Source organism: Alexandromys fortis, unplaced genomic scaffold, assembly GCF_014885135.2.
Source record: "Alexandromys fortis isolate MF-2015 unplaced genomic scaffold, M_Fortis_MF-2015_v1.1 scaffold_242, whole genome shotgun sequence".
Lineage (NCBI taxonomy): Eukaryota > Metazoa > Chordata > Mammalia > Rodentia > Cricetidae > Alexandromys > Alexandromys fortis.
The window spans coordinates 277353-291824 of record NW_026068123.1 but is presented as its reverse complement, the minus strand read 5'-3'; the positions used below and the strand labels follow the sequence as shown (position 1 = coordinate 291824).

Here is a 14472-nt window from a genome sequence, read left to right as displayed (position 1 = left end):
GTTTGAGGACAGCCAGGGCTACAAGAAATCTGTCTTAAAGAGAAGGTAAGAAGGGAGAAGAGAAAAATGGGGAGGGAGGAGAGAAGAGAGGACTCGGAGTAAGTGGGGACATGGAGCCCTCAACCAACGTGTGCCAGCGCAACATGGCACAAAACAGTGTTTGAAGATACTGTTGCCCGCGCACCTGGCACGAAGGGACAGTTTGGAGGGCCTTACCCAGTGGGGAAGCAGGCTCCTGCACCTTAGGGACGCGGGTGCAGAGAAGCGGCAATTGTTTTCTATGGGCGTAGCGCCCCCTAGTGACCACCGAGGGACAGCTTCAGAATTCCACCCTCGCCGCTGCTCCATCAGGCCAGTGTAATTTTGCAGTTCAAGGAAATCCTTTAAGCTCAAAATCCTGCGGATTCAACAGCGATCAGTGGCTCAGAATTCTTTGTGGAAGAGAGAAACACATCCCTCCACCTGCCGCGCGGGGGAAGCAGGGCACTGTAAATCTTCAGAGGTGGTTCAAAGGAAGCCAGCTGTGGGGGTGCATGCCTGTAACCACAGCACTCAGGAGGCACAGGCAGGTGGGTTTCTGTGAGTTCGAGGCCAGCCTGGTCTACATAGCAAGTAAAAAAAAAAAAAAAAGAAAAAAGAAAAAAGAAAGAAAGAAAAGTACAAGATTATTTTCAGCTGCCTACTTAGTTTGAGGTTAACCTGGGTTCAGGCAGTAGAATGCCTGCCTTGCAACATTGAGGACCTCAGAAAATACATAAAAAAGCCAGACAAGATACTCAGTGGATAAATGTATTTGCCATTAACCCTGACGACCAGCACCCACATTGTGTGGCTCACAGCCATATATAACTCCAGTCTCAGGGGCCTTCTGGCCTCTATAGGCTCTGCACACACATGGAGCACAGGCAAAACTTTCATACACAAAATACAGGTAAATATACATGTATGTATATTCACACACACAGATATATATATTTAAAAGCTAAAATTTTCATTAAATTAAAAACCAACAAAACAAGATGTATGACCTCAAAGCCCCTTTCTTATTAATTCCACCCTGGTTTAACGAGCACCTACGGGGCCAGGATTTAGGGGCAGTGGATGTCAGTCATTCAAATGATAAGTACTGGATGAGCACTTTGCTTGGGAGTCCAGGTGGCCCTGGTGTCTTTGGTGGCATGTAGGAGGCTGATCTCCCCCAGGTCCTGTGTGGTCTGTTTGACAGCCAGGGAGGGCCGTGGGGGAGGGGCTGTTCTCCTGCTGTCCATCTCGCCCCAGCTCCCAACTGCTTGTTATGCTTTTTTATATCTTTATTTTTCTGTATGTGCGTGTGTGCCCATGTGAGTTGTCTGCCATGTGACTCAGGGGCCCACTGGGGCCAGAAGAGGGCATCCAGTCCCTTGGAGCTGGAGTTCCAGGCAGTTGGGGGCCACTGGAGTAGGTGCATCTGACCCTTGTGGGGTGTTTGTGCTGGGACTGAAGGTGGGTGCCACCGAGTCCAGCCAGCTTCCTATTGTGATGTGATGAAGGTTGAGGGTTGAGCCAAGCATCCCAGGGAAGTCACCAGGCAGTCAGGAAACAGAGCTAGTCACTTGAGTGTCCCTTGGTGACATGTGGGACTCAGCAGCCCAGAGGTTTACGGAAGAGGCTGACTTAAGTATCCAGAGCACCCAGGTCTGCCCGTCATGGCTGAAATACACACGCCATATCCTTTCTTGAAGAAACTGTTGTCTTTATTCAATGGCTTTACGGCTGTAAGTATGTCACAATCCAGGCCCTGGAGACTTGGCAGCCTTCCCTTCATAGCCCTCTCCCTGGAAGACAGAAATAAGTTGATCTAAATTGCCTTCTGGATCTGTGCTCCCGGAGGAAGGCTGGAGGGGGTAGGAGATATAGGGCAGGTTGGTGAGGACTGAGAGGAGTTGGAAATAATCGTGTAGGAGGCACCGTGGGAGCTGAAGCTTGGGATATCAGCACAAATGTACACAGTTTGGGGAGCCTGGATCAGGGATGGAAAGGAGTTTGAAAGGCTGGGGACGTGGGTAGAGAACCTGCCGAGCTTGCATGGGGCCCTGTGTTCTATTCCTAGCACAACATAGACCAGACACAGAGGCACACACGTGCTCAGAGATCCTCACCAACCTGAGCTACGAGAGATGTTGTCTCCAAAGCAAAATGAGAACAAACCAATTATACATCAGGAAAATGACTAAGTCTGAAAAAGTAGAATAGTGTGATGTTTTGTCTGTTTGACACAAGCTGGGGGCATCTGGGAAGAAGGTGCCTCAGTTGAAGAATTGCCTTCCTCAAATTGGCCTGTGGGGAGGTCTGGGGAGGTATTTTCTTGGTCAGTGACTGACCTGGGAGGGCCCAGCCCAACCCACTGAGGGTGGAGTCATCCCGGAGCAGGTGATCCTGGCACTGTGAGAAAGCAGGCTGAGCAGGCTTCAGAGAGAGCAGCCAGTCATGGCATCTGCTTCAGCTCCTGCCTCTGGGTTCCAGAGCCTTGGCTTCCGTCAGGGATGAACTGTCAGCTGTAAGTGGACATAAACCCTTCCTTCCCCAAGTTGTTTTTGGTCACATTATCCCAGTAAAATTGGACAGATAGTTCTTTTGTTTTAAGATTTGCTTTATCGTTCTAATCATGTGTATGTGTATCTAGGTGCAGCCGTCCTCTGCAGCTGGAGTTACAGGTGGCTATAAACCATCCTCACGTGAATGCTGGGAACGACTCCTGTCCTCTGCAAGAGCTGTAATCCTCCGAGCTGGCTCTCTAGCCCCTCCCCTTTTTTCTTCCTTCATATAGTCTTTTTTTTTAAGATTTATTTATTTATTAAGCATACAATGTACTGCTGGCAAGGAAGGTACCAGGTCTCATTACAGATGGTTCTGAGCCACCATGTGGTTGCTGGGAATTGAACTCGGGACCTCTGGAAGAACAGCCAGTGCTCTTAACCTCTGAGCCATCTCTCCAGCCCCCTCATATAGTCTTTTGAAGATTTGGTTTTCTTTTCATTACATGTCTGTGTGTAAGTATGTGTACCTGTGTTCCATCCTGGAGAGGTACGAGGAGTATCACGTAGTGTCTCAGACCCTGGATCTGGACCTGAACTTACAGGTGGCCTCCATGAGGGCGAAGGGAACTGGACCCAGGTTCTCTGCAAGAGCAGAAAGTGCTCTCGGCTGCTGAGCCTGCTCTCCAGCCCCCCCCTTTTTCTCTTCTTAAGAAAATGCTTTTCTTCCCATGAAGTCTTGGTGCCTCCTGCATTGATTGGTGTTTCCTCTATGCACACCGGCACTTGGCTATTTCCCTGACTGAGGCCGTGTACGAGTGGCCATAGCTCCTCTGGATGGGTGGGGTCTCTGAACCCTCTCTCGTCTGAGGAGAGATGTCATCAGCCCCTTTCACACAGCAGCCCCTGTGCTGACCCAGGCTCACGGGGGCAATAGCAGCAGCATGTCAGAAGACTGCCCTTGTGGGCCTCCTCCCCATCCTCCAGCTCCTCTGTTCTCCCCCCCTTCCTCCTGTGATGTTCCTGAAGAACAAGTGACACAGATGTCCTGTTAGAGCTGAGTGCTCCCTTATACTCAGCTCCTGACCAATCGTGAGCCCCTGCACTCCCCGCTTGCCTCCTACAGACCAAAGCAGAGGCAGCATTAACCTATGGATAGAAACATCATTTTCAGAAGGCAGCTTGGCGCCACGCCCAACCAACAAAGCAACAGTAGTTTCTGTCCCCCTCCTCAGGGCCTGTGTGTGACCTCCCCAGCCCTGGCTGGCCTGAGTCTTGCTGTGGCTCCTCACCAAGGATCCAACTACTTCTGCCTCCAGAGTTTGGGGGTTGAAGGTGTGCAGGAGCCAGCAGGCCTTGTCTGGCTCATTTCCCACAAGGGCATCAAATGTCCTCTTCCCAACTCTATGTAAGCAAGTTACAGGGCAGTCAAGGCCGTCTAGTGAGACCTGGTTTAAAAAAGAAGACGAAGAAAGAAAGAAGAGAAAAATGAAAAAGAAAAATCAACCTGGACTCTCAAGAAAACGATATAGCCAGGTGGGTCATTCACCTCTACTTCCAGCACCCAAGAGACAGTAACTGGCGGATCTCTGAGCTCGAGGCCAACCTGGCCTACAGAACAAGTTCCAGCACATCCAGAACTGCACAGAGAAACCTTGTTGCAACAAACAAGCAAACAAACAAACAAAAAAGAAAATAACAAATCCAATGTTCTTTGGCAAGGCAAAAGTTTTACCCCTGGAGAAGGGTGCAAGGCCTTGATTAGGACACAGCCTGGTTTTTAAGATTCCGAACACCATGCCTCTCTCAGTGGTCAGAGCCAGGCCTTGCATCCTTAGGAGAGTGTCTGGTACAGAGCAGCAAGGTGTCTATGGAGACGTGAAAGTTGAGTATATATTTTGATTTCCCAGAAGTGCTGACCCTAGAGGAATTCAAATTTTCTGCCAAATGGCTTCTTTACAGTTCCCGCCCCCAGCAGAGGTGGGATTTGTCTTCTTATTTAACCCTTTGATAGGAAAGATGGTACCTTTTGTTTACGCTTCTTAAGCCCTGGAGCTGGAGTTAGAGGCGGCATGAGCTACCAAGTGGGTGCTGGGAACTGAACTCAGTCCTCTGAAGGGCAGTGTGTGCTCAGAACTGCTGAGGGTCTCTGCAGCCCTGGGTGGTCTTTCTTGCTGGTTAGTTCGTGTGCTGAGGATGAAGCCAGGCCTGCAGGCATGCTAAGCACACGGTCCCTGAGCTGCACGTGTGCTCACCGAACTGTACCCGCCTTCGCGGTTTTTTTGATCTATTAAGTTTTCTTGAAGCACCTTTCCCTGGCTATCAGGGGAACACGGAGTATGCTCTTTGCTTTTGCTTTTGTTTCATGTATGGTTTCTGAGGCAGAATCTTACTGTGCAGCCCTGTGGTTGGCCTGGAACTCACTGTGTAGCCGAAGATGACCTTGAACTCCTGACTTTCCTGGCTGCAGCAGTGCCTTCTGCAGTCGCAGACCTTGAGAGGCTGACAGGAGGACCGGCAGAAGATCGAAGCCAGCCTGGGCTACACTAGACTCTGTCCTAGAAACAAGCGAGCAAACACACCAGGTCTAGTGAGATGTCTTAGTGGGAGACGCACCTGCCGTCCAGCCTGACCCTCAGCGTTCCATCCCTGGGACCCACAGGTGAAAGAGGAACTTGACTCCGGCAAGCTGTCCTTTTACCACCACAGGTGCTCATGCACATATAATAAACATAATAAACAAGACACAAACCAAAATTTTAAAATATCTTTCTGCATCGGCTGGCATGTGTGTGTGTGAGTGTCCCCTTTGTGCGGCCTGAGGAGGACACGGGGTGTCCTCTGCCACTCTCCACCTTATTCTCTCTAGGCAGGGGCTCTCTCTGAGCTAGAGCTAGGCTGGTGGTCTGCAGGTCCTGCGATCCTCCTGTCTCTGTCCCCTCCTCCCAGGCCTGAGGATGCACACGGGCAGCAGGGCCTGGATTTTATGTGGGTGCTGGAAATCTGAACTTGGTTTCATGATTGTGCAGCAAGCACTCTGACCCCCTGAGCCAGCTCCCCAGCCCTGTCCTGCACCTTTAACACAATGTCCTCCCGCCGTGTGTTCGCGTTTGTATGTGTGTGCGCGTTTGTATGTGTGTGCGCATTTGTGTGTGTGCGTTTGTGTGTGCACATTTGTGTGTGTGCCTTTGTGTGTGTGTGCCTTTGTGTGTGTGTGCTTTTGTATGTGTGTGCACGTTAGTATGTGTATGTGCGTTTGTATGTGTGTGTGTGCGCATTTCTTCTTTCTCAATTTTGTTCATCTCTGTCACACTCCCTTTCCCGCTTTCGTCTTCACTTTCCTCCTGTGCTTTCCTAATCTTCCTTATTTTTATTTCAGTTTACTGGGGCATGGGGCAGAAGGAAGTGTCAGCTGTCCTCCATCATTGCCCTTTGAAGCAGGTCAGATCTCTCCCTGAACCTGGAGGTGGTGTCTCAGCTTGGCTGGCAGCCAGCAAAACCCCAGTGAGCTCCCTGTCTCCACCCCATTCAGAGGTAGGGTTCCAGGCTTTCAGAGGGGTACCTCAGTTGTTAAGTAGGCACTAGAATCTGAACTCTGGAGCTCATGATTGTGGAGAAGCCCTCGTAGTCACTTAGCCACCTCTGCATCACTTCTTTCCTTCAGTGTGTGTGTGAGAGAGTGTGTGCGTGCATGTGTGTGTGTGTGTGTGTGTGTGTGTGTGTGTGCATGCTTGCACCTGCAGAGGTCAGAAGAGGGGACAGATCCTCTGGAGCTGGAGTTACAGGCAGTTGTGAACTGTCTAGTGTGGGTGCTGGGAACTGAACTCAAGTCCTCTATAAGAACAGCAAATGTTCTTAACTGCTAAGCCATCTTTACAGCCCCATGTCCTCTTCCCGTAAAAATACATTAACTGAGCATGGTGGGGTACTCCTTGCTTGGGAGGCAGAGGCAGGCGGATCTCTGAGTTTGAGACCAGCCTGCTCTACAGAGTGAGTTCCAGGACAGCCAGGGCTACACAGAGAAACCTTGTCTGGGGGGATGGCAGGAGAGGAAGTGCAAGGTTAGTCTACATAATGAGCAACTGTAGACTACAGAATAAAACAATATACAAAACGTCACTATAGCAAACACGCTGCTGCTCGGAAAGATGGTTGCAACTATTTCATTAGGCAAAAATCTAAAAGTGTTATTTCTAAAATAGAATTTTACCTCAAAAAGTAAAATCTGGGGCTGGAGGGATGCATCCTCTCAGAGCTTCAGGTGCTGTTCCTTAGGACCTGGGTTTGCTTCCAGCACCCACACAACAGCTCCCAATCGCTTCTTCACTTCCAGGGATCCAGCACACTCCTGGCGTCCTCGAGAATCAGACATGCACAGGGTGCACATGCGTATACACAAGCAAAATCCATGCATAGAAAATAAAAATACATGTAAAAATAAAAAGTCAGCCACAGTGGCACATGGTTTTAATTGCAGTACTTAGGAGGCAGAGGCAGGCGGATCTCCGTAAGTTCAAGGCCAGCCTTATTATTATTATATTGAATTCCAGATTAACAAGAGATGGATACAAGTGAAACCCTCTAAAAACAGAAACAAAACAAAACAAAACAAACAAACAAAAGAAAAACAGAGATCCGCCTGTCTCTGCCTCCTGAGTGCTGGGATTAAGGTCTCTGCCTCCTGAGTGCTGGGATTAAAGGTGTGCACCACCACCGCCATGCTAAAATTATTTTTAAACGTGTAATCTTTAGGGTTTTGTGTATGAATGGCATGGTGTCCTTCCTTTCTTCCACTCTTTTCTATCTTATGAGACGGGTTTCTTGTAGCCCAGGCCAGATGCTAATCCACTATGTAGCCAAGGATGACTTAATTCCAGTCCTCAAACCTCCACATCTCAAGCACTGAAATCACAGGTGTGCACTGCTACGCTTTGTTCACTTGGTCCTGGCGATGGAACCCAGGGCTCTGTGTGCTTCATCAGCACTCTGCCAGCTGAGCCACACCCTCAACCCAACATGTTCTTTTTCTGGTTTTCTTTCTTTCTTTTGGTTTTCCAAGACATTCCTGGCTGTCCTATGACTTACTCTGTAGACGAGGCTGACCTCGAACTCACAAAGATCCATCTGTCTCTGTCTCCTGAGTGCTGGGATTAAAGGCATGTGCCACGGCTGCCCAGCTGTTTTCTGTTTTGTTTTTTTGTTTTAAAGCTATGAGAATGTTTCCACATCACCACCAGCTCTGGATATTTCCCTGTTTAACATTTTTTGTTGGTTTTATTAGCCTCTGCTTTCCTCTGGCCCCACCCAGGAAGACTCCCAATTTTACCACCCAACCTCCTTCTGCTTTGGTGTCTGTTCTCAAGGTGTCTGGCACGGTCCTCGTTGGCCTGGCTCTTGGGGTCATGTAGCAAAAGGTTGCACTGACGAAGGTCCTCGGGATGCCCTCTGCCTACCTCTGTCTCTCTGGTTATGTGAGCCTGGGAATGGATGCATCACCTTAGTGCTCAGCCTCGCTGGGTGGTATGGAGTGACCGCAGAAAGCAGAGGCAGGCTCCTGACTGTAAGTAGTCCGTACCTGGGCACCGCACAGCCCTGCCGTGTGTCCATCCTCACTGCAGGCTCCTGACTGTAAGTAGTCTGTACCTGGACACCACGCGGCCCTGCTGTGTGTCCATCCTCACTGCAGACTCTGACTGTAAGTAGTCTGTACCTGGACACCACGCGGCCCTGCCGTGTGTCCACCCTCACTGCAGACTCTGACTGTAAGTAGTCTGTACCTGGACACCACGCGGCCCTGCTGTGTGTCCACCCTCACTGCAGACTCTGACTGTAAGTAGTCTGTACCTGGACACCACGCGGCCCTGCCGTGTGTCCGTCCTCACTGCAGGCTTCCCATGCTCTCCCTCCACAGCCCCTGATTTAGTTGATATTCTATTTTCTTTGTTTTTCAAGACAGGGTGTCTCTGTATATCAGCTCTGGCTGTCCTGGAACTGAATTTGCAGACCAGGCTGGCCTCAGACTCACAGAGATCTACCTGCCTCTGCCTCCTGAATGCTGGGATTAAAGGTGTGCATTACTACCACCCGGCTTTGTATTTGTTTGTTTGTTTGGTTGGTTTTGGGAACAGGGTCTCAATAAGTAGCCCAAGAACACCTAAAACTCAAAGATCCTCCTGTGTCCACCTCTGGGGTAGTAAGAATAAAGGTGTTAGCTACCATACCTGGTTCATACCTGGCTTCTCCCCCCCCCCCCCTTTGAGCCAGGGTCTCATTTAGTCAGGCTGATCTTCTCTGGCTAAGAGGCAGAGAATGACTCTCATTCTCTTCCACTTTTCAAGTACAGGTTCCTGGCTTCTGTGTTTGATTTTGATACCAGTAAGGCGGGCCAGGAATGCCAGAGCTCTCCCATAGTCCTCTTTTCTTCATCAACCTTGTCCTCCATATGCACCTGTTTCGAGTTCTCCCCTCCATATGCCCCTGTTCCGAGTCCTCCCTTCCATATGCCCCTGTTCCGAGTCTTCCCTCAAACCTCTCAAGAGAAGGCTCCCACCTTGCAGCTCCCTCAAGCACCCCAGGCCAGCCTGTACCTGGATCTTTCTGCACCTTGGAAACCTCCCACCTCCACCCACGTCTGAGTTTTTTCAAACTGGAACCCAGTAGAATGGGGGTGGGACAGAGGACCAAACCTCTTCCCTCCTCAGCACCAGGTTTGTGGGATCTGCCAAGCAGGCTCCCAGCCCCGCCCTGTCCCTCTCTGTGTCCTCCAGTGTTTCCTGTTCCTGGTTATTGTCATTCTGGAAGTCATGATGGCATCCGTGCTGCTTGTAGTCTTCCCAATTGTAAGTACAGAATTTCTAAGTTGCAGAAAGAGACAGACGCCATCATAATTCTGGTCCCCAAAGGTGACCCCACTCCATGCCTTAACACCCAGGAACCCAGAGATGGGGGGGGACAGTGGGGTGGGGAAGGGAAAGCTGAGGACACCAGGAATTTGTCACTATCCCTCTTGTCTTCTGCAGGGAGACATGCAGTAACAGGCAAGGCAGGTACATTTGTAAGATGCCCAAAGATTAGGGGGATGGAGAGTCTTAGCCGGAAGGCCCTGTCTAGAATCCTCAGGGAGGGGCTTTAAAAAGTCATGTACTCTGGGAGGTGATGGTGGGATGTGCTCATGGGGAAAGGAAATGAGGGTCACTGGACCAGTCACAGAGTAGGACATCCAGCTAAAGGCCTGGAGAAGGGCTGGAGCTCAGCTCATAGACGGCCAGTCAGCATCCCCAGCACCCTGTGAACCAGGCATGGCGGTGTAGTCTGTGTCTCCGCCGCGGGGAGACCAAGACAGTAGAATCCCGGTGAGAGACCCTGTTTCATCCCAGGACTCAGATGGTGGAAGATGAGGACGGATGCCTTTAAGATGCTCTCTGGCCTCCATACACACATGCACACTCACACACGTAAAGATAAAGCAAACATAACCAAAACAAAACAGAAAACACAAGGTGGATGACACTTGGGGTTAGCCTCTGTCCTCCAGATGAATGCGGGCAAACACACACACACACACACACACACACACACACACACACACACACACACACGAGCATGCCTCTGGAGCCAGAAATCATGGCAAACACCTGTGACTGCAGAATCCAGGCAGCTGAGGCAGGAGGATGACGAGCTCCATCCAGCCTGGGCTCCTTGCCGAGAACTTACCTCAAATGACACAAAACGTGGATCTCACATGAGGGCTGTGTGCAGAGGCCATGGGATGACACACAGGGACACAAAGCACAGGACTGGTCACCCCGGTGCAGTTGGAGGTACCTTTTGTGGGGAGACTGGGGACACTGGTGGGAGGGGAAGTTCTTAGGGTTGACCCTCCAGACTCCGATCGCTTTGAAGATGCCATTGCTGTGGCAGGGATTTTTTTTTTTTTGAGACAGGGTCTTGGGCCCCCATGTGGCTGAGGATGACCCTGAGTTCCTGACATTTTTGTCCCCACCTCCCTGCTGGTGGAAGCAAGGTGCGTGGCACCACGCCCGGATTCTGTGGTGCTGGGATTGAACCCGGCGCTTCATGCGTGCTCAACAAGTGCTAACTAACTCAGCCACATCCTCAGCAACCCCAATATTTTAAAACCTTTATTTTAAAAATCAAAATTTGGAGGCTAGGCAAGGTGGCGCACACCTTTAATCCCAGCGCTTGGACGGCCGAGGCAGGTGGATCTGAGTATTTGAGGCCAGCCTGGTCTACCTAGTGAGTTCCAGTGCAGTCAGGGTTGGAGATTTACTGAGACTCTGTGTCAGTAAACAAACAAAATAGTATAAAAAAGCTAAATTTGTCCTTTATGTGTTCTAAGAGGAATTTGGTTGGTTAAAGTAATATTTAATATCTCTCTCTCTCTCTCTCTCTCTCTCTCTCTCTCTCTCTCTCTCTCTCTCTCTCTCTCTCATATAACCCAGTCTACTAGGTTCCAACTCACTGAGTAGCTAGGCTGACTATGAGCTCTGGACCCTTGTGCCTCCCCCTCCCCCTTCCCCTTCCTCCCTTCTTCCCCTTCCCCTTCTCTTCCCCTTCCTCCCCTTCCCCTCCCCCTCCTCTTCCCCCTCCTCCCCTTCCTCCCCCTTCTTCCCCCTTCTCCCCCCTTCTCCCCCCTTCTCCCCCCTTCTCCTCCTCCGTGCTGGGACAACCAGAGTGAGCACCAGGTGTGGTTGCCTAGGAATCAGTTTTTAATGGAGTTGCAGCCAAACTTGGAGGAAAGAGCAGCTAATTTGGGTTCCATGGTTACTCGGGTGGACCAGATGTGCCTTCCTGGGGACTCCTGCTCTGCTCTTCCCCAGCCAGTACCATGGCAGCCTGAATGAGTCAGTTCAAGCCCAGAACCACGAGGAAAAGGAGAGAAAGTGAGGTAGCCAAGGAAGCCCAACTTCTAGCTCCATGAACTAAATCTCAACAGTCCGGGCACTCGAGGTAGAAGTAGGAGGGTGGGAAGTTCATAGTCAGCTCTGGGTGCTTGGTGTATCTAAGGCTAGCCTGAGGTACGTGAGACCCTGTCTCAAAGAAAAGGAAGAACAAGGGAAAGGAGAGAGGGGAAGGGAGGGAGAGAGGGAGAAAAAAGGAGGGACTGGAGATGGGATGCTTTCTCCATCAGCGACTCACCCTGGCTGCGTCTGCTCCTGGTCTCTCCCGGGAGGCTCAGGATGTGGCCTTTGAGCACACCGCTCTGACCTGAGGAGGAATTACTGGTACAATGGGTCCAATGACTTCTCTACACAATGAACATTGCCATGGAGAAGGTGACTGCACCCTATAGCCGCTGAAACTGACGAGATGTGAAGCTGACCGTTTAAGAGGATGGAGCCAAGGGCCTCCCACACCTTAGACAAACAACTACTGAACTATTCCCCCAGGCACGCTTTAACTTTTTAAAAACGAGTCTCACGTAGCTAGCCTGGCCTTGAACTCATTACTACTCTCCAGTCCGGCCTTCTGAGTAGATGGTCGCAAGTGCCTGGCCAAGTTTGGTGGGCAGTCACCATGAGAGAAATGAACCCGTTAGAACTAGTTAGTTAGTTAGTTAGTTAGTTCTCTGTATTACCACACTGCTTGTCCAGAGTCAGACAACTGGCCGGGCTGTGGTGGCGCACGCCTTTAATCCCAGCACTTGGGAGGCAGAGGCAGGCGGATCTCTGTGAGTTCGAGACCAGCCTGGTCTACAAGAGCTAGTTCCAGGACAGGCTCCAAAACCACAGAGAAATCCTGTCTCGAAAAACCAAAAAAACAAAACAAAACAAAACAAAACAGAGTCAGACAACTGTGGATTGAAAAGATTGGAACAAAGCTGGCAAGATGACTCAGTAAGAAAAGGGCTTGCTGTGCACCCTGATGACCTGAGTTCAGGCCCTGGGGCCTGCATGGTGGAATAGAACAGACTCCTGATGTCCTCTGATCTATACACTGTGCTGTAGCAAAAAATCCCCAATAGTAATAATAAGTGAGAAATAAAAATAAAGAAAATGTAAACTGGATGCAGTGGGACTTGTCTTTAATCCCAGTACTTGGAAGGCAGAGGGCAGAGGCAGGTAGCTCTCTCTGTTTCAGACCAGCCTGGACTTCATGACCAGCTCCATACAGTCAGGGCTACACAGTGAGCTGCTGTCTCAAAACAAAACAAAACAAAATTGTATTTAAAAGGACTGATGCGGTGGATCACACCTGCAACCTCAGTACTCGGGAGTCTGAGGCAGGAGGAGGCTCGTCATGAGTTCAACTCCCGCCTGAGCTCAGATTGGGAGGTGACAGAGGCAACCTAGACAGGTCCTTATGAGGCCAGATTCTGCCCCATGATAACGGTGTCAGGGACATTTAACCAGAGCCCTGGGAGAAGAGTCTGGCCGCTCTGGGGTGACATTGACTTCTTTGATGCTGTTTTGTTTTTAAGGGGAGTCTTTAAATAATGTGCGTGAGCAAGTGTGTACGCGTGTGTGTGCCTGTGGAGGACAAGTGCATCAAGAGTCCCGCTCCGTCGCTCCCTGCATTGTTCCCGTGAGGCAGAGCTAGACTGGCAGCCGCAAGCCCCCGTGATTCCCCATCTCTGCCTCCCAGCTGTGGTTACAGGCACATGGAGCATGCCTGGCTTTTTACACGGACGTTGGGGATTCGAACTCAAGTCCTCAAGCTCGTGCAGCAAATACTCTTACCACTGAGTTATCTCCACAGCCTCACAGGGAGTCATGATGGCTCTTCCTTTCAGGAGACAACCGGCCACTCCTACCCTAGGGGCTGTTGTAAATCCACAGACACTCTGGACTGTGATGGGTATAATGTGTCCTTGGATGTCAACTCTCAGGGGGTAACTCAAGTGTTTTACTGCGTATCATCTTAGAGACCAAGGAGCTCACAGTTGTGGGGACGGTGACCAAGGGTCTGGGGGAGGAAGAGACAAAGTCTCAGCTTGTTCTGATCCCATCACTTTGGGTTAATAGAGCAGCCTGCTGATACCGTAACAAAACACCCGAGATTATGAACTGAAAAAGACGGAACAGTAACTGGTCAGGGTGACTCACACCTCTAATCCCCAGCACGGAAGAGACTGAGGCTGGGGATCACTGAGTCTGAGGGGTCAGGTGGGACTACACCGCAAGACCTAATTTAAAAAAACAAAAAGGAGGAAGGCTGGCGAGAAGCCTCAGTGGACACAGGCTTACCGTCAAGCTGGAGACAACCTGGGTTTGGTCCCTGGGACCCACTCAGAAGAGAGACAATTCTCCCAGGTTAACCTCTGACTTCCCATATGTAGGTCATGACATGTGCACCAGGACCGCGGCTTACAATACAATAACGAAGGGAAGAATTAAGGTGGAGAGATGGCTCGGTGGTTAAGAGCTGGGCTCGAGTCCCAGCACCCACATGGCGGCATAAAACTGGCCATCATTCCAGTTCCAAAGAATCAGACACCTTCTGTAGGCACCAGGGACCCACATGCTACACAAAGAGAGAGACTGAGGCCACCTGAGTGAGGACAATCAAGGGTCCCATTCTTGTTAGCGTTCAGGGCTTCCTTTCCTGGGATCTGAGAGAAAAGGGGGTTTGATTGCTAGGGGTTCAGCACTGGCGGCTCCCAGTTTGGATGGACAGGACTGGGTTAAAGGATCTCGGCTCTGCTGTCCTCACCCTGCCCTACGAGACATCTGACTGTGCACACCCTACCATGCACATGTATAAGGTGATGAATAGGGGGTCTACCTGAAAGTTTACTTGAGGCCACAGTCCACCTTTCTGCACAGGAAACACAACCAGTCCAGGCTGGATTGACCGCTTAAGCTCACACCCAGATACACTGAGATTCACTTGAACAGAAACTCTGATGGGCCGGGTGGTGGTGGTGCACGCCTTGAGTCCCAGCACTCGGGGGTGGGGTGGGGGGGGGAGGGGCGGGTGTTGGTGCTCAGTGGGTTCC

At 50.6% G+C, this 14472-nt stretch overlaps 1 protein-coding gene across 1 annotated transcript in view; it reads left to right on the top strand.

Moving 5' to 3' along the window:
• Positions 1–1685: 1685 nt before the first annotated feature.
• Tspan16 (tetraspanin 16) overlaps positions 1686–14472 on the top strand; it is a 15044-nt gene continuing 2257 nt past the window's right edge. The window contains 7 exon segments of the mRNA XM_050125512.1: positions 1686–1754; positions 7877–7991; positions 7994–8073; positions 9281–9352; positions 11665–11740; positions 11743–11785; positions 13233–13365. Of these exon segments, the coding sequence (XP_049981469.1) occupies positions 1686–1754; positions 7877–7991; positions 7994–8073; positions 9281–9352; positions 11665–11740; positions 11743–11785; positions 13233–13365 (588 nt within the window).